The sequence below is a fragment of the Pseudophryne corroboree genome, chromosome 1 (assembly GCF_028390025.1).
Source record: "Pseudophryne corroboree isolate aPseCor3 chromosome 1, aPseCor3.hap2, whole genome shotgun sequence".
NCBI classification, from domain to species: domain Eukaryota; kingdom Metazoa; phylum Chordata; class Amphibia; order Anura; family Myobatrachidae; genus Pseudophryne; species Pseudophryne corroboree.
This window is the reverse complement of record NC_086444.1, coordinates 422,873,305-422,896,551: the sequence shown is the minus strand read 5'-3', so window position 1 is coordinate 422,896,551 and position 23,247 is coordinate 422,873,305. Positions and strand designations below refer to the sequence as shown.

Genomic DNA, 23,247 nt, shown 5'->3' with positions numbered 1-23,247 from the left:
GGGAAAATTCCCATTTTAAAAAGGTAAAAATGTCCGAATTTGGTTCAGGACCCCTGGGACACCCTCCTTAATGACTAATTAAGCGCTAAGAAGTTTTTAATTGGCCTGTCCGTTTTGGGGTGAGAGTGACATGTCCGTTTTGAGGCAAAAAAGTGTAAAGTGATGTATTTTGGGGTTCGAGGTATAGGATAGGTATATTGGGCTGCTTTATGAGTGGGACAAGTGTTTTTAGGCTTGCAGGTGGGTGTAGTCTGTCTGTTTACACTTTTTTTTTAAAGTCCCATAAAATGACCCAAATATATATAGCCATTTTTATGTACCCCAAATTCAATTTGAGCACCTATTTTGCTGAAAAATACACATGCTTTTATAATATTTTTCAATTAAAAAAAAAAATGCATTTAACAGCTATTTGACCCAATTTAAGTACTCCAGATATATTTAATATGACCTATAATACACTTCTATACTGTTGTCATGTTAGTTTAGAATTTTTTTGAGGTACAAGCTTATTTCCCCATTTTCACCATGATTTTTCGCCCAAGTCTCATTTTCATACGTTTTAATAGGATAGGATGAAAAACGGGAGCGCACATACCTGCGAAAAGCCATTTTCGCGCGACAGACGCTAAAGAAATTTGGTCGAAAAATTGCTGCAATTTCGTAGCTAACTGGATACCGCCCTAACAGTTCAAGACTACACAAGTATTAAAAAAAAATAATATTAATTGGTTCGGAACTACACAAGAAAGTTCTTGAAAATGTTTAAATAGCATAATTTGCATCATCACTTCCAAAGCTTTAAAAGTTCAAAGTTCAAACCACAGAATGGACAAAAGAGTCAAAAATAATTTCCCAGAGTGACGATGGCTACAAACAGCACAAAGGGCCGCTCACTGGTAGTCTTTAGTGTGTTACACAGAAAAGATAAGCAGAAACCCTATTCTTAATGAAGTATCATACAGTAATGTTAGATTCTACTATGTTTCATTACAAAATCTGCCAGCTGACAAATCATAGCCAAACATAATGGCTTTTCGTTAATGACTTGCTAACCATAAAATCAAATATGACAGTTTAAAAAAAACAAAAACAAAAAAAAACCAGGAAGCAATTGTCCCTCTTTTGAATATGTCGCCTAACTATTTTGAAAATAACCATTTCTGAAGCAGCTGTTCCAAATTACCTGGCCATATCAAATGCCTGAGAAAGACAGCTGTCCAAGTTAAGGTAATGACGAATCATGCGCCTCGCACCATGGCGCTGCCAGTCCAGGACATTATAACTGATGTCATCTGTTACCCGCACAGGAACAAGAGGAAATTCCTCTAGAACAGGCATCCCACTTGCTAACCTCCTGGAGGGCCAGTTAGACTGCACAGCAATTAGGGTTGGACCACGTCTCTCATCCTAAGGAAAAAAAATGTACAAGAATGCATTACAATCTGCATGCTCTTGTACAGTGTGGCTAAAAGGCCAGTCTCACACTTACCTTGTAACTCACGAGTAACCTTTGGATTGCCCGGTAGACTGTTTTTAAATCCGTCTCTGCTCGAACTTCAAAGACGTGTTTCTCTGGAGGCAAAAGCTCAGGATCAACCTTTTCCTGCATTGCAGTGTGCTCACTTGTATACATACTGCTTAGGTTTGGCATCTGGTTACTTCGCACCTGAATGGCAAAATGGAAATACAGCAGACAAATCACTTTTACACAGAAAATTATTTTTAATGATAAATTCCTTTTCCATGGCAGCCATTGCAATGGTCAACTTTCTTTCTAGATTAGGTAGAGATTAGATAGAGACAGGATAGAGACAGGATAGATAAAAATGCTCTTTTCTCTCTGTTATATTCGCCTATTAGTAGGCAGACAAACATGTTAGATGGTTATTGCTTACAGATGCTTCTAGATATATTGCTTGCCACTGTAAGCACATGAGTATTGTGTGTACACGGCCATATCCAAACTGGATTTCTATTAGCACACTTCGGACACGTTTATGGAAACAACAAACAGCTATTAAATGGGAAACGGACTTACTTCCAGCCCCCCGGAGGTAGACATTTCTCCTATTCTTCCCCTACCCCCCTCTATAACATAACCTACCTGAGCTCCGTTTCGTGTAAGTGCCTGCTGGAGTTCGGGCATGTTTCACTCTGGATTGCTGTGTAGCCAGCCAGGTTTAATTTTTATTTTGTGTTCAGTATGCTATGGTAGCTTGCCTGCTGCACGAGCGCCCCCAGTGGTACCGGCAACATCATTGTGTTCAGTGTGCTATGGTAGCTTGCCTGCTGCACGAGCGCCCCCAGTGCTACCGGCAACATCTGACACAAGTTTGTGTTCTGGCTCGGTAAGCAGACACTGATGCTCCATCGCGCACTGGAGGCTGATGGTAGCGATATGCAGGCTTGGCACCGGAGAAAGCCGCAGTCAGCTACTATTCCTGGCCTCCCTCCAGAAGGGGAATCCTCGGGAAGACATGATGCTGGGCAGGCCACAGGTGCTCTGTAGTAACCCTTGCTTTGGATGTCTCTAGGATGATCACCCTACCATTAGGCGTCCCGCCGCCAGGCTGCCCGACTGGTGACCGGGGGGGGGGGGGGGGGGGGTTTAGGGGGTTGGGGGATGTCATTACAGGGGGAGTGAAGTTTCTTCACCCCCCCCCCCCGTCTCCATATGCATAAGCGACCCGGCACCAACGATGAATGAGCACTGGGCAAACATTCAAACACAGTGATTATCCTACTCTGTCCTTAGGACTACCATTTTACACACACTACAGCAGCATGACTCTACCAACCCAACTCTGATCTCCAGTGGTCTGTATTAGAAGAGTAGGGGTTCAAGTGGAAGCTGGAGCTTGAAGACTCCAGGAGCTAACATCACCAGTAGCCTCAGGTACCTAAGTCATCTGTAACTAGCCCACTGAGAACATGGCTTAAGTGCAAGCAGACCACCCTGAACTTCTTTGAATAAGGAACACCCTCATCGATGGAATATGGACTAGGCAGGTCCCCACAGCATCCCATGGCCCTTGACTAGAAGGATTTCGGTGGTAAGTTTTCATGGGCTGCTGAACACTATCACTCCTGCACAAGCCTACGGACTACACAGGCGACACAGGGGTGGGTAATAAGCAGCCATCCAGCTGCTGTGGGGCTAAACATCCCAGATTGCTCTGCCAAAGTTTTGCTATCAGGACATGCTAAAAATGCGACAAACTGTCCATACCTACAATTGAGGGGATGTAAAACACAGACAGTAATCTGCTCTATATGAGTAGGTACTCCCTGTAGGAGCCATCATAAATCCCTAGCAGATCACACACTCCATTTGGAGACACACCTTAATGGTCCTCCTTACACACCAGCCAAAGTCTCTGTATATAACCTCTGAGACTTTTAGACATTTTATTTAGAGAGCACTAGGACTCCCAATAAAGATCCAATGTCATACATCTACGTCTCAGTGCCTCTGTTCCATACCCACATACCTACAGTAACATCACATCAGGTTCCTTCACTTCTTTCTACCCCAAAAAAAGAGAGCTACAGAGGCAAAAGAGGAGCTGAATTATATACTATCTGGGAGCATTTTATATAGCCTGTATCTACCAGACCTGAAAAGGAATTTACCCATTATAAAAAGAGAATATGCAGGATTTTGTAAACCATTTTACACACAATAACAGTTTATCATGAAATCCTTTTGTTTCTTGCAGATGACTGAAGGATCAAAACAGTAGGTGTTGAACCCACATCCTAAGGCTAAGTACACACTAGGTGAAATGTCATCAATCTAGTAGATTGGAAAGACATATTGGGCACATCGTCTAGTGTTGACCAGTGATTGCACGATCCCATGGGTCGTTTTCTGGGTAGCCCTGGCAACAACCAGATGCAGGGGAATGATATATTGCACGGTTGCGTGAGATATTGTTCAATTTGCACGGAACAGGCAATATATTGTATATATAAATATGTATATATGTATATATATATATATATATATATATATATATATATATATATAAAATACACACGCACACACACACACCTGGCTTGAAGGCTGGAGACTAAGGAACAGTCAACCTATTCTGCAATACACCACACCCATTGGACAAGAGACAAATATCACAGTACAACTCAGGAGAAGACAAGGTCAAAGAAAGAAAGACTGAATGACAAAAACTTTCAAAACAACTAAGGTATAACTGAAAGAAGAAAATACAAGTGCAAAATTTAAAACACTAAGCCACGGAGACACTAAGACACATTGCAACATCTGCTTTGAGCAGATGTGGCAATGGAACACAAACCAGGAAGGCCCATAAACCTGAAATGGGGATATAACACTGAGGGTATGCTGATATATCCAGATCAAAATTGTGTGAATACCTAAGCTTGCAAGGTTGAGGGAAGAATTATTTCATGTACATGGAATGGGGAAACCATCTTTGGGGAAAATGCAGTAACAAGCCACAATTACCGCCTTGCCTTTGTGGGAAATGGGATAATATGCCACAAAAGGAATTGCATGCCCAAGATGCCATGTTTCACTTCAGGTCTACTGGAGAGCAGTGTCAAATAGCGACCTCAGCAGTAAATGTATTGATAAGGAACAATTTATCTGGGTATCAGTAACCTTAATAGTGAGTGAATTTAGGACTGCACCCAACCAGAAAGGTTTAGGTTTGTGAACACTAAGGGGCATATGTAACAGAGTCAGAGTTTGCCGGAGGTGTGGGATGCCAGCTAATCTCTGAGGTTTTTATAAAGCGGCAGTCATTTACAAGACAATACCAAAAGACAAAAAATGTCCGAGGTCGCCAGGCATCCCCACCTCCGGCAAACTCGGACCCTATTACATATGCTCCTAGAAGTCTCTTTGAATACAGGAAGACTGGTTTGACACCCACCAGAATCCACAATTCCCTAAGAAATGAGAGCCAAAAGGGATCAAGGTAGGGTGAAATTCTGATTGCAAAATTTGTGAAATTAATTGAAATAATCTGAGAAGAGAGGAAAGCTTTGACTACACTGACACCATCTATCACATGTTCTCAGGCATTGCATGTAGATGCAAACTAGCAACATGCAGCCTGCTGGATGACCAACAACACAATGAAATATTTGGCAGTAAAACTAACTCATGCCAATTACTGTATGAGATCAGTATTATCCACAGAGACATCTGGAGGGAATAACCACCTGAACCAGAAGAGGAAGTCAAGCCCAGTGCCGTCCACAAGCAGCAGTTAAGTTGACCGGAAATTGCAAAGAAAGGGGAGGTAAGCAGATAAATATCTGCAGAAGGCAGAGGAGTGTAACCTGACTAGGGCCCTTAAGAGAGAATAGGATAAAAGGAAAGTGTTTTTTGTCCATCTGCAGCAGCCTCATGCACAGATATGTGATGCAGGGTAAAGAAAACAGATTTGAGAGAGATAAGCACAAGTTCCAGAAAAGAAAAGAAAAATCAGAATCGCAAATCGGCTCAGAGAAACCAGGCTTAGGTCACCCCTCCTAGAGACACTACAGCTAAACTGATAACAAGTGTCATGTTTGTGGTTATGGACTGCAAAAGGAGCAGTCAACTGTTGATTAGTGTCCAACCTCCATGCCAGGCCTATACCCAATGCAACACATACAAACACATAAGAAGTATACATTTTAAGACAGTGGTAGTGTTTTCAAAAGGATCTTACCGTATCCACCACAAACACAGCTGACTTTCTTTGAGATGGTATAAACAAACCAAACAGGGCTTTGTTTCCCTGAGAATTGTGGTATAAGTAAATGTGCTTGATACTTCCTGTGAAGCAAAATGAAAAATAATACAAAGAAGTAATGTTGCTGGCAATAAGTGGCCTGAAGAAGAGCTAACCAAACATGGACATAGGATAAGCTGCAGGCTTTCATTGTATGTTACCTGGCTCCAGGTAGCTGTACTGAGCCAACGACTTCATCTCCAAGTGGTCCAGGTCAAAAGTGTCAGCTTCCCTTCCTGAAAGTTGCCGAACCACCTGCTTGTTCACCATGCATACACAGCCAAGCTGGATCACTGACCGCAGAAGCAGGGGAACCTGAGGGAGAATAGGAATATTTTATGTAGGCTACATAAATTATCACAGACTGCTGAAGCTGCACACACAAGTATTAGTCAGTACCTGAGTCTCATACACTCCCTCGATGTCAGGTGCAGACAGATCTGCATTGATCTCATTGATGTGCTCCTGGTACATATCCTCTGGAACACAATACTCATATAGATTGTATACTGGATTCGAACGAGGTAGAATTCTATTCACCTGCATAAATGAGAATAGTAATTACTTGTATTATTTGAAATCCAACAACTTAAAACAGCAGGGCTTAAAATGGACATTTCACATACACAGTGGGAGAAGCCATTTTGTGTGTGAACCAATATGCATGTTATTATTCCACTGGAAGCTAGTGAAAATCAACGAGGCACAAAGGTCTCATGTGTCAGTGAAATTGTTATTTTACAGTGAATTGCTAGGATTAATACTGACCCCTACATCCACTTTAAATAGCCTTAGTCCATCACGGATTTCTGTGTCTTTCCTAGCCTAAGCCAAGGGAAAAGGAGAGTTATGGTAGACTTACCATTGTTCACTCTTTCTGCGAGGTACATTGGGTTCCACAGGAAACATCAGGGTGTAGAGTGGAATTTGATCCAGAGGCACCAACAGGCTAAAGCATGGGTATTCAACCTGTGGCCCACCAGCTGCTGTGGAACTACACATCCCAGCATGCCCTGCCTCAGTTTTAGCATGTCTTAATAGCAAAACTGTGGCAGGGTATGCTGGGATGTGTAGGTCGTCAGCAGCTGGACGGCCACAGGTTGAAGACCCATGGGCTAAAGCTTTAGCCCGTCCCAGGATGCATTGGGGCCTCCTCTATAACCCCACCTCCAGGCACTGTGAGCTCTGTTTTGTTAACCAGTCCAATGCAGGAGCAAGCAAGAGAGAAGGCAGATGTTAGTCACACAGAACCACATTCTCACGACAGGAGAAGGGACCAGCGGCTAATGCCACACAAACCCAAAAGAAGCTAAGTGCGTCAGGGTGGGCGCCATGTGGAATCCAGTGTACCTCGCAGAAAGATTTAACCATGGTAAAAGGAAGTAGAAGGGAACGCTCTGTCGATAGACCCTGCAGGTCTGAGAACCAATGCCGTCTGGTCCCACGTGATTGTGTCGAGATACCATCAGGTCTACATCTGGTAGGCCCCACTTGTCCACTAGGAGTTTGAAGACTTCCGGATGAAGACTCCACTCTCCGGCGTGAACGTCATGGCGACTGAAGAAATCCGCTTCCCAGTTTAGGACGCCCGGAATGAACACTGCCGATATTGCTGGCAGATGGTATTCCGCCCAAGGATGGATTTTTGACACCTCCATCATAGCCATGCAGCTTCGAGTGCCGCCTTGATGGTTTATGTATGCAACCGAGGTGGCATTGTCTGACTGTACTTGAACTGGCTTGTTCTGTACCAGTGGCAGGGCGAGAGTCAATGCATTGAACACCGCCCGCAACTCCAAAATGTTTATTGGGAGGAGTGATTACTCCTTGGTCCATCGACCCTAAAAAGAGAGTGTTGCTCCAACACCACACTCCATCCCCTAAGACTGGCGTCCGTTGTCAGCAGGACCCAGTCGGGGATCCAGAAGGGACGGCCCCTGCTTAATTGCTGGTCCTGTAGCCACCAGGTCAGCAACAGACGAACCTCCGGAGTCAAAGTGATCATGTGAGATGTGATCCGATGAAGTAGGCCGTCCCACTAGGAAAGAATTAACCTCTGCAGAGGGCAGGAATGAATTGAGTGTACTCTACCATGTCGAATACGGACACCATCAGGCCAAGTACTTGCATCGCCGAGTGTATTGACACTCTGGGGTGACAAAGGAAGCATCTTATACTGTTTTGAAGCTCCAGGACTTTTTCTGGAGACAGAAACAGTCGCTGACTGTGTGTGTCCAGGAGTGCACCCAGGTGCACCATGGTCTGAGCTGGGACCAGCGAGGATTTCTTCCAATTGATGAGCCACCCGTGGGCTTGTAGAAGGCTTACCGTCAACTGCAGATAACTGAGGAGGACATTTTGTGAGTTTGCCAGAATCAGCAAATCGTCCAGATACGGCAGGATCCTGACTCCCTGGCGACGGAGATGGCCCGTCATTACGGCCATGACCTTGGTGAAGATCCGAGGAGACGTAGCCAGTCCAAATGGCAGAGCCTGGAACTGATAGTGGAGGTCGCCAATAGCAAACCACAGATTCTGCTGATGCGATATGGCAATAGGTTTATGCAGGTACGCATCCTGTTTATCCAGGGATACCATACAGTCTCCGGCTTCCATAGCCTGTACAATTGAGCGCAGTGTTTCCATACAGAACTTGGACACTCTCACAAACTTGTTCAGTGATTTGAGGTTGGGTATAGGCCGGAAAGATCCATTGTGTTTCGGAACTAGAAACAGGGTCGAGTAGTAACCTCTGCCTCTGTGGGACAGAGGTACCGGCACTACCACACTCTTGTATTCAGGAGGGAACTCAACTTTTTGCAGAGCTTGCGCCTTTAATGGATCCAAAGGGATAACCGTGGTGCAAAACTGGCGAGGGGGACGTCTCTTGAAGGAGACTGGGTACCCGTGAGACACAACTTCCCACACCCATGCGTCTGAAATGGTCTTTAACCAGACCTGGGTGAACTGCAGAAGTCGGCCTCCCACCCCTGGGGTCCCCCCAGGAGGAGGCCCGCCCCGTCATGCGGCAGGCTTGTCTTGTTTAGAAACAGATGGATGGACCGCCCAGGATTGTTTAGCCTTGGGCTTTGTGGTTTTGGGAGCACGAGACTGTCCCGGGTATGCCTGACCTTTTGCTTTCCCTTGAGGCCGAAAGGAACGAAAAGTAGTACCCTTTGCCTTCTGTGCAGAAGGATTAGTATTTGGGAGAAAAGCAGTCTTAGCAGCTGCAAACAATTTTATTTAGGTCTACCCCCAAAAGATCTTTTTGGAGTCTAGATCCACCTTCCATGACCTCAACCACAGAATACAGCGAGCCCGGACAGACGTAGTCGACGCCTTGGCTGCCAACACACCTGCCTCACAGGACACCTCCTGAATGTAATAGGCGGTGGTGGTAATGTGAGACAGGTATGGTCAGATATATCCTCGGGCAGCTCTTCCTCTAATGCCTGAACCCATGCACCCAAGAGGCTGCAATAGTGGGTCTATGTACAGCACCTGTAAGGGCGTAAATAGATTTCAGGCATCCCTCCACACGCTTATCTGTCGGTTCCTTCAGTGAAGTGACTGTGGTGACAGGCAGAGTGGACGACACCACTAGGTGGGTGACATGAGAATCCACCGGCGGTAAATTTTTCCACTTATTACATAAAACTCTGCAGGGAGAGGATAGCGAGCCAAGGCCCGTTTAGACAGATGGAATTACTTCCCTGGATCAGACCAGAGCTCCTGACTGATGTCCACCAAATGGTCAGAATGAGGCAATAGATTTTTAACCACCTTCTGCTGTTTAAACATATCAGTTTTCTTAGCCACAGTAGTGGAATCCTCATCATCAGTGATTTGTAGGATCTGCTTAAGAGCAACCACTAGGGCAGGGACATCAATTTGCAATGGAGAATCCTAGTCAGAAATACCAGATTCAGTGTCTGACAGGACAGTATGCTCCCCCTCCTCTTCAGACGAAACATTTGAGAGATTTGTGGATTGTTAAGAGGAAGCAGCCCGCTTAGGTGACCCAGAGACAAGGGAGTGACCTGGAGTAGATTTTTGTCTGCCCAAGGATTGATTTAATTGCTGCAACTGATTAGACAAATTTTCCGCCCAAGGCAGATTAACCATAGGGACAATTTGTGGCTGTAGTGGCACAGGCGGTCCGATAGGGGGCGTAAGGCGTTACACCAGAGTACCTAGTAGGTTTGTGAATGCAGCCCAGGGTGGCTCCTGATTGGTTACAGGAGATGTGGTCTGACTGGGAGATGTACGACACACAGTACACATACAAAACTTCCCCCTCTAGTAAATCCTTGGCGCATGCTCTGCAGACTTACTGCCCTTCTTGTTAGACACTGTACACAAATGTAACAAGTGCGGTTTAGTAAGATAAAGCCAGACAGAGCACAACACCTGCGAATTAATCAGTTAGTATGTGACTGAATACACTGTACACAACACCAGCGAATAAATCCGGTATTATGTGACAGAGTACACAGTAGAATACACGGAATGGGTAAATACTGTGACGCACTATATATATATGACCCAGAGTCACCTAGTCCCTTAGGGTACAGAATATAGTGATAGATATATCTGGGAAACACTGAAAGTGAAACCACACAGCAGATACAGGCACACACAGTCACAGGCAATGCAGATAATTATTAGTACATTAAAACTGCTTATATATAAGTGTGTATACATACATATATGTATATATATATATATATATATATATATATATATATACACATACACACACACACTATATATATATATATATATACACACACACACACACACACACACACACACACACATTATATATATATATATATATATATATATATATATATATATATATATATATAGCAACAGGATTTTGAGGAAATGATTTTCCAGGTGAACCAGAAAGATGCCGATATTAAATTCACCTATGAATGTAGCTACAATACAGTTCATTATCTGGATGTAGCTATTTCAGTCGATAGTAACTTCAATATTGTTACCAGCATGTATTACAAACCCACCGATCGCAATACCTTGTTGAGGGCTAATAGCCATCATCCAGAACCTATGAAATGGAGTCTTCCATTTTCTCAGTTTCTGAGAATCAGAAGGATTTGCAGCAATGAGGAAGATGCCAAAAATCAAATGTTGATTATGGCCAAAAAATTTATAGCTAGAGGGTATTCTCAAGAATCCCTCAAGCAGGCAATGGAGAAAGCACTTAATACATCAAGACAAGACACGCTTGTCTCCAAAGATTCTGAAAAGGTCCCTAATAAGATGATTTGGACACAGGATTATACAACTGCCAGTAAGACATTAAATCGTCAAGCTAAAGGCATATGGCCGGTGATTGCTAGGGATAAAGATTTACCCAGCTTTAAGGATACCACCCCTTATGGCAGCATATAGGCGGGGTCGTAACATTAAAGACATAGTTGTCCATAACGACATTTCTGATTTTGGTCAAGAAAGATTGCCACATTTTTTGACCCGTAAACCGGGCAACTACAGGTGCACAGGGTGCACTACCTGTAGTTGCTTGGAACCGGGTAGTACTTTCAATCATCCCAGATCTGGCAAACTCTTTAATATTAAATATACTCTGACCTGTAGTAGCAAGTTTATAGTGTATTATATTAAGTGCCCTTGTGGGCTACTTTATGTTGGCAAAAGTATCAGACAGTTCAAGGAGAGAATTGCACTTCACAGGTCCAGCATACGGGCAGCCTTAGAGGGCAAAGGTAGCGATCTCCCAGTACCACGACACTTTAAAAATTGCAATCACAGTTTAGCGTCTATCCGCTACAAAATGATCGACCACGTTCCATTAAACAAAAAAGGTGGTGACAGAGGTCAGGCACTTCTGAGAAAGGAGGCATGGTGGATACACACCCTTCAAACGGTGCATCCACTGGGCCTCAATGAGGCACTTAGTTTTAATTGTTTCTTATAAACCTTTTTTCTATAAATTACACCCATTTGAAATGCATTTGCAGATTCAGGGTGCATGAGGGGCTACACTAAGGTTCTGATGCTGCACACGGCATATAAAATGCCGGGTTGGGGCCATAAAGATTGTATAAAGTGTGCGGCATTACTAGCCCTACACTAATATATCAATCATATTTATCACATTGTGTTTGCCCGCAAACTACACAGCTACGATTTCTTTTAGATTTAAGTCTAAAGATTGATACAGCATTGATTTTAGAGCATTGTTATGCTTATATATTGCAATAGCATTTTTGCTGGTGTTTTTGCTCGCTGGCAGTATTGTAATACTCTGCTATACATTAGCGTGTTGCCTGGTATTGATCAATGTATGTTTTGGGTGTTTTTAATCATGTGGCTATGGTTCTTAAACTGTTTGTTTTATCCATCTGTATGTGTATGTTCACACTTCCTGTTTGCGGTTGCTTAGCAGCGCTCTGACGTGTGGTTCGGGCCGCACCCCCCTGCCAGTCCGACGTCGATTCCCGGCGCCGGCCCGTGCATATGACGTGTTTGCTCGGGGTCGGTGGGAGGCGGCTGGAGCCACGCGATTGGAGATGTGCAGGCTACCGGTATGTATATATATTTCATGTATCACAGGTTGCTGGTCGTGTCTTGATAAAAGGGAGCAATCCCTGAAACGTTGACTGCATCAGCGTTGCTTGTGTTGTCTTTATTCTGAGTGCCACCATACGTTCGACTATATATATATATATATATATATATATATATATATATATATATATATATATATATATATATATATATATATATATATATAGTCATCTCGGGGGTCTGGCACTCCGTAGTTATATTGGTATATTGCGGTGCCTTCGCTTGGAAAATGTAGAAATGGTCTCGGTGGCGCGGCACTCACGTCTTATATATGAATAAATAATGCGGACTGCAGTCTGCTATCAACGTTTCAATATTATTCAATATGACGAAAATATTGAATAATATTGAAACGTTGATAGCAGACTGCAGTCCGCATTATTTATTCATATATAAGACGTGAGTGCCGCGCCACCGAGACCATATATATATATATATATATATATATATATATATATATATATATATATATATACACACACACATACATACATACATATATAAACATAAACACAGCATGGTCCTAGGCCGGAGATATATATCAGATTACTTGTCTGTATAAAGACATGTAGAATACTCAAGTGTTTGTAAAGTCACAGAACTGTATACGGTCGGCTTTAAAAGGGAGACCTTGCACTGCAGTCCGGGAGACCAGCTGCAGCTATGCTTAGAAGATGGCACCCAGCGTCTCGGTCAGGGAGTGAGCGAGAGTGTGAGGCAGCTGCAGGGTGAGAAAATCTGCAGTAGATGTCGCCCTGGGCCAGGGTAGGGGCTACAGGTCAAGCACCGGCTCCCCTATGCTGGTCCTCACCGCCGGTACTACGGAGTCTTATTAAACTGGGCGTTAGTACACTCGACCTGTACTCCTATGCCCTGGCGGTCTAGTGGGCTCCCTGCTCGGCGACAGTGTCCACGCCAGCGTCGCGGCCTGTCTCCCTAGACTGCGATTAAATGGCGGGTCCCGCCTGGCGGACCCTCTTACCTCCTCCCCATAGCAGCCACGTGAACCAGAAGAGCGTCTACAACTGTGTGCCTAAAGCTGGAGCGTCTCTGCCGCAAGTACCTAGGAGCAGGCCGCGGGAGTATGCAACGCCGCTTGGGAGGTGATTGAGCCGCAGCACAGAATATCACACTGACATATCAGTGCTGCAGCACTTGAAGTCTTCTTAGAAAGCTTTTCAGGGCTGCCCAGTGCAGCCCCCCGTTAAGTGATTTGCTGCTGCAGGCACTAACTCGAAACTGAGCTCACAGTGCCTGGAGGCGAGGTTATAGAGGAGGCCCCAATGCATCCTGGGACAGCCTAAAGCTTTAGCCTGTTGGTGCCTCTGGATCAAGATCCACTCTACACCCCGATGTTTCCCTGTGGAACACAATGTACGCTGCTGCAGAAAAAACGGTTCCCATCGATTTGTCTGAGAACGTGCATTCTGTGTAGCGCTGCAGGACTCTGGAGAGACAATTATACATGGGTGCACCCATTATAGATATGCCACTGGCTACACTAGACTTCCAGGATATAAAGCCTGCAAAGGATGGTGGCACTTGAAATTGTTTTCACCAACATCCTCTGGAATACACTAGAGGATGCCTGCAAAGCATTGCACGACACTTTACAACCAAGACTGGTACCTTAGCCATGAACACATTGAATTAGTAAACGCCAAAAAAAATACAGCCACAGTTGCATAGTTGGTGCACCGTAAGGCACCACTTTGTATGGAGTGTGTTTTCCAAATATGATGTAAGTGCCCCTAAAAGCAGACTTTCTTTTAACTCAAAGAACCCCTTTGTAGGCATCACAGAGGACCCACCACCACTTACCCTTCTCTTCAAGGTCCCTTAATGTCCTGGTCTTGGCCACTATCTCACTTTACACCTCTTCCTCTGACAAGCTGACCTCTGACACCACCATAACTTCTGTCCTCTCCAGTCTGTTGATATCTATTCCCAGATAACTACCAGAAATTCAATGTTTAAAAATACTGACGTTTCCACCTCTCAAGGTACGCACTCCCTCTCCGTTTATAACATCTTCCTCTCCTCTGTTCCCCAAGGTTAATGTCTGGGTGTCACCTTGGACTGTGCACTTTCCTTCAATCAGTTGATCTCCCGATCCCGTGTTCACCTTAACAATATCTCCAGGATTAGGCCCTTCCTCTGCCTGGAAGCTACTAAAATTCTTATTCAAGCTTTCATCATCACTTACCAGGATTACGGTAACCTAATCCTATCGGCCTTTCAAATTGCTCCACACCATTTTCAATCTATCATTAACTCAGCTGCCTGCCTTATTATCACCTGTCATTGCTCTACATATACAGTTCCCCTATACACTAAAAATTGGTTCAGTTTACCATTCAGAATCAAATTCAAACTTATTCTCAATTACAAAGCAGTCAGCCACAGCTTTCCTCCTTACATCTCCAGCCTCATTTACTCACCGATCTACCTCCTACTCCTGCCTCACCTCTTTCCTTTCTAGCATTCAGAATATCTCCTGGGATGCACTTGAATGCTCCATTAGATGCTCCCACGTTAAGACTTTTCACCCACCTTTCACATATATACGTGTAAAGGGGGCCGCCTGTAAGTGTGGAACGGGAGGTTAACTCCTGAACCAGAAAGTCCACATTTTTCTGGGAATCTTAAGTGCTGCCTGAGTTTTTGTTTTTTTTGTGTGGCTATTAGCACCCACAGTAGTAACAGCAAAGTTAAAAATAAACATAATTCAGAAAAGGTACATACAGTAATTAGCATAGTAATGAGCACACTGTGGGTACTTTATACACACACACAAAGAAGATTGAATGGATGAAGATATGGAAGAGTTAACCCTTGAAATAGTGCCACAGTACTGTAGATTCCAAATCCCCAGTGTCCACTGTCCTCTAAAATGATGATAAAGGAATTAGACAAAAAGTGGAAACATTTCTAGAACACTGGCACAATGACCCTACAGCAATGTTCTATAGCGGTTATAAAAGAGCAACAATTATATTGGGTATAGTTATGAAATAGAAAAATATGCAAACACAAGTCACACCTTTCTATACACTGCACCCTCCTCTGTTTTGGGAACACGCTGATTGACAAAGAAAATGCGATTTATAGTGAGCTTAATACAGTGCAAGTCACTGCCAATCACAGCCCACAAGCGAAAGACACCTGGCTGGTTGCTTTCTCCAATCTGTGGAAAGAAACAGGACAGTAAGGATTGTTGCAGACAAAAAAGGAAAACAGTCCAAACATTGGAAAAAACCAAAATTGTTTAACAGAGTAAAAATATAAAAATATAAAATAAAGATCCCATAACCTGCACAATCTGCCAGGGCATGTCAAGGATGCTGCGAGCCGTTCGACGCAGGAAACTGCCTAACCCAGCTGCTTGGGTTTCACGGACTACACCTCCTACTCCAGGGGCTGCATCTCCATCTTCTAATCGCCGTCTCTTTTGTCGCTCTTTGCGCTGACGTGCCTGAAGCTCCCACTTTTTCTTGTGATAACGCAACCAGAGAAGTCGCTCTTCCTATATATGGTAGATGAAACAACTGTAAAAATAAGATTTTACTTACCGATAAATCTATTTCTCGTAGTCCGTAGTGGATGCTGGGGACTCCGTCAGGACCATGGGGATTAGCGGCTCCGCAGGAGACAGGGCACAAAAATAAAGCTTTAGGATCAGGTGGTGTGCACTGGCTCCTCCCCCTATGACCCTCCTCCAAGCCTCAGTTAGGATACTGTGCCCGGACGAGCGTACACAATAAGGAAGGATATTGAATCCCGGGTAAGACTCATACCAGCCACACCAATCACACCATACAACTTGTGATCTGAACCCAGTTAACAGTATGACAACGTAGGAGCCTCTGAACAGACGGCTCACAACAAGAACAACCCGATTTTTTTGTAACAATAACTATGTACAAGTATTGCAGACAATCCGCACTTGGGATGGGCGCCCAGCATCCACTACGGACTACGAGAAATAGATTTATCGGTAAGTAAAATCTTATTTTCTCTGACGTCCTAGTGGATGCTGGGGACTCCGTCAGGACCATGGGGATTATACCAAAGCTCCCAAACGGGCGGGAGAGTGCGGATGACTCTGCAGCACCGAATGAGAGAACTCCAGGTCCTCTTTAGCCAGGGTATCAAATTTGTAGAATTTTACAAATGTGTTCTCCCCCGACCACGTAGCTGCTCGGCAGAGTTGTAATGCCGAGACCCCTCGGGCAGCCGCCCAGGATGAGCCCACCTTCCTTGTGGAATGGGCCTTGACAGATTTAGGCTGTGGCAGGCCTGCCACAGAATGTGCAAGTTGAATTGTGCTACAAATCCAACGAGCAATCGTCTGCTTAGAAGCAGGAGCACCCAGCTTGTTGGGTGCCTACAGTATAAACAGCGAGTCAGATTTTCTGACTCCAGCCGTCCTTGAAATATATATTTTCAATGCCCTGACAACGTCCAGCAACTTGGAATCCTCCAAATCGCTAGTAGCCGCAGGCACCACAATAGGCTGGTTCAGGTGAAACGCTGACACCACCTTAGGCAGAAAATGAGGACGCGTCCGCAGTTCTGCCCTGTCTGAATGGAAAATCAGATATGGGCTTTTATACGATAAAGCCGCCAATTCTGACACTCTCCTGGCTGAAGCCAGGGCCAGTAGCATGGTTACCTTCCATGTAAGATATTTCAAATCCGCCGATTTGAGTGGCTCAAACCAATGGGATTTGAGAAAATCCAAAACTACATTAAGGTCCCACGGAGCCACTGGGGGCACAACCGGGGGCTGTATATGTAGTACTCCTTTTTCAAAAGTCTGGACTTCAGGAACTGAAGCCAATTCTTTTTGGAAGAAAATCGACAGGCCCGAAATTTGAACCTTAATGGACCCCAACTTGAGGCCCATAGACAATCCTGTTTGCAGGAAATGTAGGAATCGACCCAATTGAAATTCCTCCGTGGGGGCCTTCCTGGCCTCACACCACGCAACATATTTTCTCCAAATGCGGTGATAATGTTGTGCAGTCACCTCCTTCCTGGCTTTTACCAGTGTAGGAATGACCTCTTCCGGAATGCCTTTTTCCCTTAGAATTTGGCGTTCAACCGCCATGCCGTCAAACGCAGCCGCGGTAAGTCTTGGAATAGACACGGTCCCTGCTGAAGCAGGTCCCGTCTTAGAGGTAGAGGCCACGGATCTTCCGTGAGCATCTCCTGAAGTTCCGGGTACCAAGTTCTTCTTGGCCAATCCGGAGCCACGAGTATCGTTCTTACTCCCCTTTGCCGTATGATTCTCAGTACTTTTGGTATGAGAGGCAGAGGAGGAAACACATACACTGACTGGAACACCCACGGCGTTACCAGAGCGTCCACAGCTATTGCCTGAGGGTCTCTTGACCTGGCGCAATACCTGTCCAGTTTTTTGTTGAGGCGAGACGCCATCATGTCCACCTTTGGTTTTTCCCAACGGTTCACAATCATGTGGAAGACTTCTGGATGAAGTCCCCACTCTCCCGGGTGTAGATCGTGTCTGCTGAGGAAGTCTGCTTCCCAGTTGTCCACTCCCGGAATGAACACTGCTGACAGTGCTATCACATGATCTTCCGCCCAGCGAAGAATCCTTGCAGCTTCTGCCATTGCTCTCCTGCTTCTTGTGCCGCCCTGTCTGTTTACGTGGGCGACTGCCGTGATGTTGTCCGACTGGATCAACACCGGCTGACCCTGAAGCAGGGGTTTTGCCAGGCTTAGAGCATTGTAAATCGCTCTTAGCTCCAGTATATTTATGTGAAGAGATATCTCCAGGTTTGACCATACTCCCTGGAAGCTTCTTCCCTGTGTGACCGCTCCCCAGCCTCTCAGACTGGCATCCGTGGTCACCAGGACCCAGTCCTGTATGCCGAATCTGCGGCCCTCTAACAGATGAGCACTCTGCAACCACCACAGAAGAGACACCCTTGTCCGTGGCGATAAGGTTATCCGCTGATGCATCTGCAGATGCGATCCGGACCATTTGTCCAGCAGATCCCACTGAAAAGTTCGTGCATGGAATCTGCCGAATGGAATCGCTTCGTAAGAAGCCACCATCTTTCCCAGGACTCTTGTGCATTGATGCACAGACACTTTTCCTGGTTTTAGGAGGTTCCTGACAAGTTCGGATAACTCCTTGGCTTTCTCCTCCGGAAGAAACACCTTTTTCTGAACCATGTCCAGAATCATTCCCAGGAACAGCAGACGTGTTGTCGGGGTCAACTGAGATTTTGGAAAATTCAGAATCCACCCGTGTTGTTGCAGCACTACTTGGGTTAGTGCTACTCCGTCCTCCAGCTGTTCTCTGGACCTTGCCCTTATCAGGAGATCGTCCAAGTAAGGGATATTTAATACGCCTCTTCTTCGCAGAAGAATCATCATTTCGGCCATTACCTTGGTAAAGACCCGAGGTGCCGTGGACAATCCAAACGGCAGCGTCTGAAACTGATAATGACAGTTTTGCACCACGAACCTGAGGTACCCTTGATGTGAAGGGCAAATTGGGACATGCAGATAAGCATCTTTTATGTCCAGGGACACCATAAAGTCCCCTTCTTCCAGATTCGCTATCACTGCTCTGAGTGACTCCATCTTGAACTTGAATTTTTGTATGTACAGGTTCAAAGATTTCAGATTTAGAATAGGTCTTACCGAGCCGTCCGGCTTCGGTACCACAAATAGTGTGGAGTAATACCCCTTTTCCTGTTGTAGGAGGGGTACCTTGACTATCACCTGCTGAGAAAACAGCTTGTGAATGGCTTCCAATACCGTCGCCCTGTCTGAGGGAGACGTTGGCAAAGCAGACTTTAGGAACCGGCGAGGGGGAGACTTCTCGAATTCCAACCTGTAGCCCTGAGATACTACCTGCAGGATCCAGGGGTCCACCTGTGAGCAAGCCCACTGCGCGCTGAAATTCTTGAGTCGACCCCCCACCGCTCCTGAGTCCGCTTGTAAAGCCCCAGCGTCATGCTGAGGGCTTTGCAGAACCCGGGGCGGGCTTCTGTTCCTGGGAAGGAGCTGCTTGCTGCCCTCTCTTACCCTTTCCTCTGCCTCGGGGCAGATATGACTGTCCTTTTGCCCGCTTGTTCTTATAGGACCGAAAGGACTGCGGCTGAAAAGACGGTGTCTTTTTCTGTTGGGAGGGGGTCTGAGGTAAAAAGGTGGATTTTCCGGCAGTTGCCGTGGCCACCAGATCCGATAGACCGACGCCAAATAATTCCTCCCCTTTATACGGCAATACTTCCATATGCCGTTTGGAATCCGCATCACCTGACCACTGTCGCGTCCATAAACTTCTTCTGGCAGATATGGACATCGCACTTACTCTCGATGCCAGAGTGCAAATATCCCTCTGAGCATCTCGCATATAAAGAAAAGCATCCTTTAATTGCTCTAAAGTCAATAAAATACTGTCCCTATCCAGGGTATCAATATTTTCAGTCAGGGAATCCGACCAGACCACCCCAGCACTGCACATCCAGGCTGAGGCGATGGCTGGTCGCAGTATAACACCAGTATGTGTGTATATACTTTTTAAGGTAGTTTCCAGCCTCCTATCAGCTGGATCCTTGAGGGCGGCCGTATCAGGAGACGGTAACGCCACTTGTTTTGATAAGCGTGTGAGCGCCTTATCCACCCTAGGGGGTGTTTCCCAGCGCGCCCTAACCTCTGGCGGGAAAGGGTATAATGCCAATAACTTTTTTGAAATTAGCACTTTTCTATCTGGGTTAACCCACGCTTCATCACATACATCATTTAATTCCTCTGATTCAGGAAAAACTACAGGTAGTTTTTTCACACCCCACATAATACCCCTTTTTGTGGTACTTGCAGTATCAGAGATATGTAAAGTCTCCTTCATTGCCGTGATCATATAACGTGTGGCCCTACTGGAAAATACGTTTGTTTCTTCACCGTCGACACTAGATTCAGTGTCCGTGTCTGGGTCTGTGTCGACCGACTGAGGTAAAGGGCGTTTTACAGCCCCTGACGGTGTCTGAGACGCCTGGGCAGGTACTAACTGGTTTGCCGGCCGTCTCATGTCGTCAACTGATTTTTGTAATGTGCTGACATTATCACGTAATTCCATAAACAAAGCCATCCATTCCGGTGTCGACTCCCTGGGGGGTGACATCACCATTACCGGCAATTGCTCTGCCTCCACACCAACATCGTCCTCATACATGTCGACACACGCGTACCGACACACAGCAGACACACAGGGAATGCTCTATTGAAGACAGGACCCCACTAGCCCTTTGGGGAGACAGAGGGAGAGTTTGCCAGCACACACCCAAGCGCTATAATATATATGGGAACAACCCTATATAAGTGTTGTATCCTTATAGCAGCTTAAATATAGTAATATCGCCAAAAAAGTGCCCCCCCTCTCTGTTTTACCCTGTTTCTGTAGTGCAGTGCAGGGGAGAGTCCTGGGAGCCTTCCTCACAGCGGAGCTGAGCAGGAAAATGGCGCTGTGTGCTGAGGAGAATAAGCCCCGCCCCCTATTTCGGCGGGCTCTTCTCCCGGAGTTTGTGAGATCTGGCAGGGGTTAAATACATCCATATAGCCTCAAGGGCTATATGTGATGTATTTTTAGCCATAAAAAAGGTATTATACATTGCTGCCCAGGGTGCCCCCCCCCAGCGCCCTGCACCCTCAGTGACCGCTGTGTGAAGTGTGCTGACAACAATGGCGCACAGCTGCAGTGCTGTGCGCTACCTCATGAAGACTGAAAAGTCTTCTGCCGCCTGTTTCTGGACCTCTTCAATCTTCGGCATCTGCAAGGGGGGTCGGCGGCGCGGCTCCGGGACCGGACTCCATGGCTGGGCCTGTGTTCGATCCCTCTGGAGCTAATGGTGTCCAGTAGCCTAAGAAGCCAATCCATCCTGCACGCAGGTGAGTTCACTTCTCTCCCCTAAGTCCCTCGATGCAGTGAGCCTGTTGCCAGCTGGACTCACTGAAAATAAAAAAACCTAAAAACTTTTTCTAAGCAGCTCTTTAGGAGAGCCACCTAGATTGCACCCTGCTCGGACGGGCACAAAAACCTAACTGAGGCTTGGAGGAGGGTCATAGGGTGAGGAGCCAGTGCACACCACCTGATCCTAAAGCTTTATTTTTGTGCCCCGTCTCCTGCGGAGCCGCTAATCCCCATGGTCCTGACGGAGTCCCCAGCATCCACTAGGACGTTAGAGAAAACTGGATTATTGCATTTACATTAATTAATTCCTTTACTCAGAATCCATTTGGGAATACTGGCAATTCTTACACTTAATTAAATATCAGCAAAAAAGAAAGAAAGAAAAAGAAGATTGAAACTCCTCCCCATGTGTATCCTCACCGGCAGGGAGTTCAGTTAATCTCTTACCAAGCTCCCAAAAACAGAATAGTGAGAATGTCTAGCAAAGGAAGAAGGAACCTTAATGAAAACATTAAAATCCAGACTCATCTTACTTTGGGACTTCCCAAAGTTGCACTTACGGGTAAATACACTCAGGTGCTGCAGTGTATATCTCCTTACATCCAAAACTAGCACATTTGGGAAAAAAAGCATTGAACATGTAAAGCTTAGTAAACATATGTACAAAAGACCATGTGGCTACCTAAACATAGCGGCTCAACTGCACCCCTCTAGTGCACGGTCCTGAGCTAGTCATACTACACCTGATGCCGCCAAAGGCATGGGTTCCTTCACTAACAACTAACAGCAGGGACTACCTGGAGGTAACCCTCCATAGGAAGGAGGAACAGCAATGTAGGGGGGAAGGAAATTTCTCATGGTCCATGTTCCCCATAGGAACTAACGCAAAGCAGAATGATGCAGAGAATGATTATAGCCACAAAAAGGTATTAAATAAATATTTTCCTTACATTTGTGGAACCTAGAGGAGGTGGTGGACCGAGAACCTCCCTCCAAGACTGCGTAAGTGCCACATCCTGTGAGTCAACTTGGCTCTCTTCAGCTGTTTGCACACGTTTCCTCTTGGTGCTTATTGGGATAGTAGGCTGCAGACGTTTTCCCATACCAAAATCCTCAATATCTGCAGTCTGTGAAGAGTCCGCATGCTGCAGCTGAGCGCTCACCTAAATAGATAATACCGATGTAGTGAACATGCTGGTGCAGTTTGAAACGCAGTGAAATATTATAGAACAAATCCAAGGCGCAGGCACTTAACATTAGATTAACAGGTAATTTTCATAACTCACAGATACATTCTCAACGTTTCTGTCATAGCACAACTCTTTTCAAGACATCACAGAATAAAGTAATAAAAACACTGACCAATGCACCACCATTCACCAAATTCTGCCCATGCCCCTTTTATAGTGATAATTTACACAAACCCCGCCCACTAATTGGCAGAGACAGGAAGTGCGCACAAACTACCTCTACAAATAGAGCCCTATGCGCTTTACGTACCAGATCGATCAGGGATCATTAAATTTTTGGGGAAGTCACTATACCCCGTGATGGTGGCAGACTTGTTTTCAATTTATATAGAAAGGAGACTGATCGAAACACACTCTTGCATGCCCGAAGTCATCATCCAGGTAAACTGAAAGAGTCTACCTATATCGCAATTCATGTTCTGCGATACAATACATCTCCGCTGAATACAGAAGCACAAATATCTGACACTAGGTGATTCATCGCGCCCTACGGGCGCTCTTCAAACCGTTGTGAGGGGCTATGCCCCCTTAACCCTTGCACGCTCTTGTGGCGTGCAATAGTTGTATTATATGGAGTATTACCTCCAATCATAATTGTGTGAGTGTTTAAATATTGCACGGACAAAGGGCGTGCAATGGTTAAGGGGTCGTAGCCCCTTGCAAT

The 23,247-nt window shown here is 45.5% G+C and overlaps 1 protein-coding gene across 1 annotated transcript in view; it reads right to left on the bottom strand.

Annotated features, from left to right (window-relative positions):
- The window catches only part of POLE (DNA polymerase epsilon, catalytic subunit), a 335,686-nt gene that overhangs the window by 40,985 nt on the left and 271,454 nt on the right, over positions 1–23,247 (bottom strand). The window contains exons 30-37 of the mRNA XM_063913394.1: positions 22,284–22,496; positions 15,700–15,912; positions 15,430–15,573; positions 6,168–6,308; positions 5,930–6,083; positions 5,706–5,812; positions 1,493–1,669; positions 1,187–1,410 (exon numbers count right to left, since the gene is read on the bottom strand). Coding sequence (XP_063769464.1) covers positions 1,187–1,410; positions 1,493–1,669; positions 5,706–5,812; positions 5,930–6,083; positions 6,168–6,308; positions 15,430–15,573; positions 15,700–15,912; positions 22,284–22,496 — 1,373 coding nt within the window. The remainder of the gene's footprint in view (positions 1–1,186; positions 1,411–1,492; positions 1,670–5,705; positions 5,813–5,929; positions 6,084–6,167; positions 6,309–15,429; positions 15,574–15,699; positions 15,913–22,283; positions 22,497–23,247) is intronic.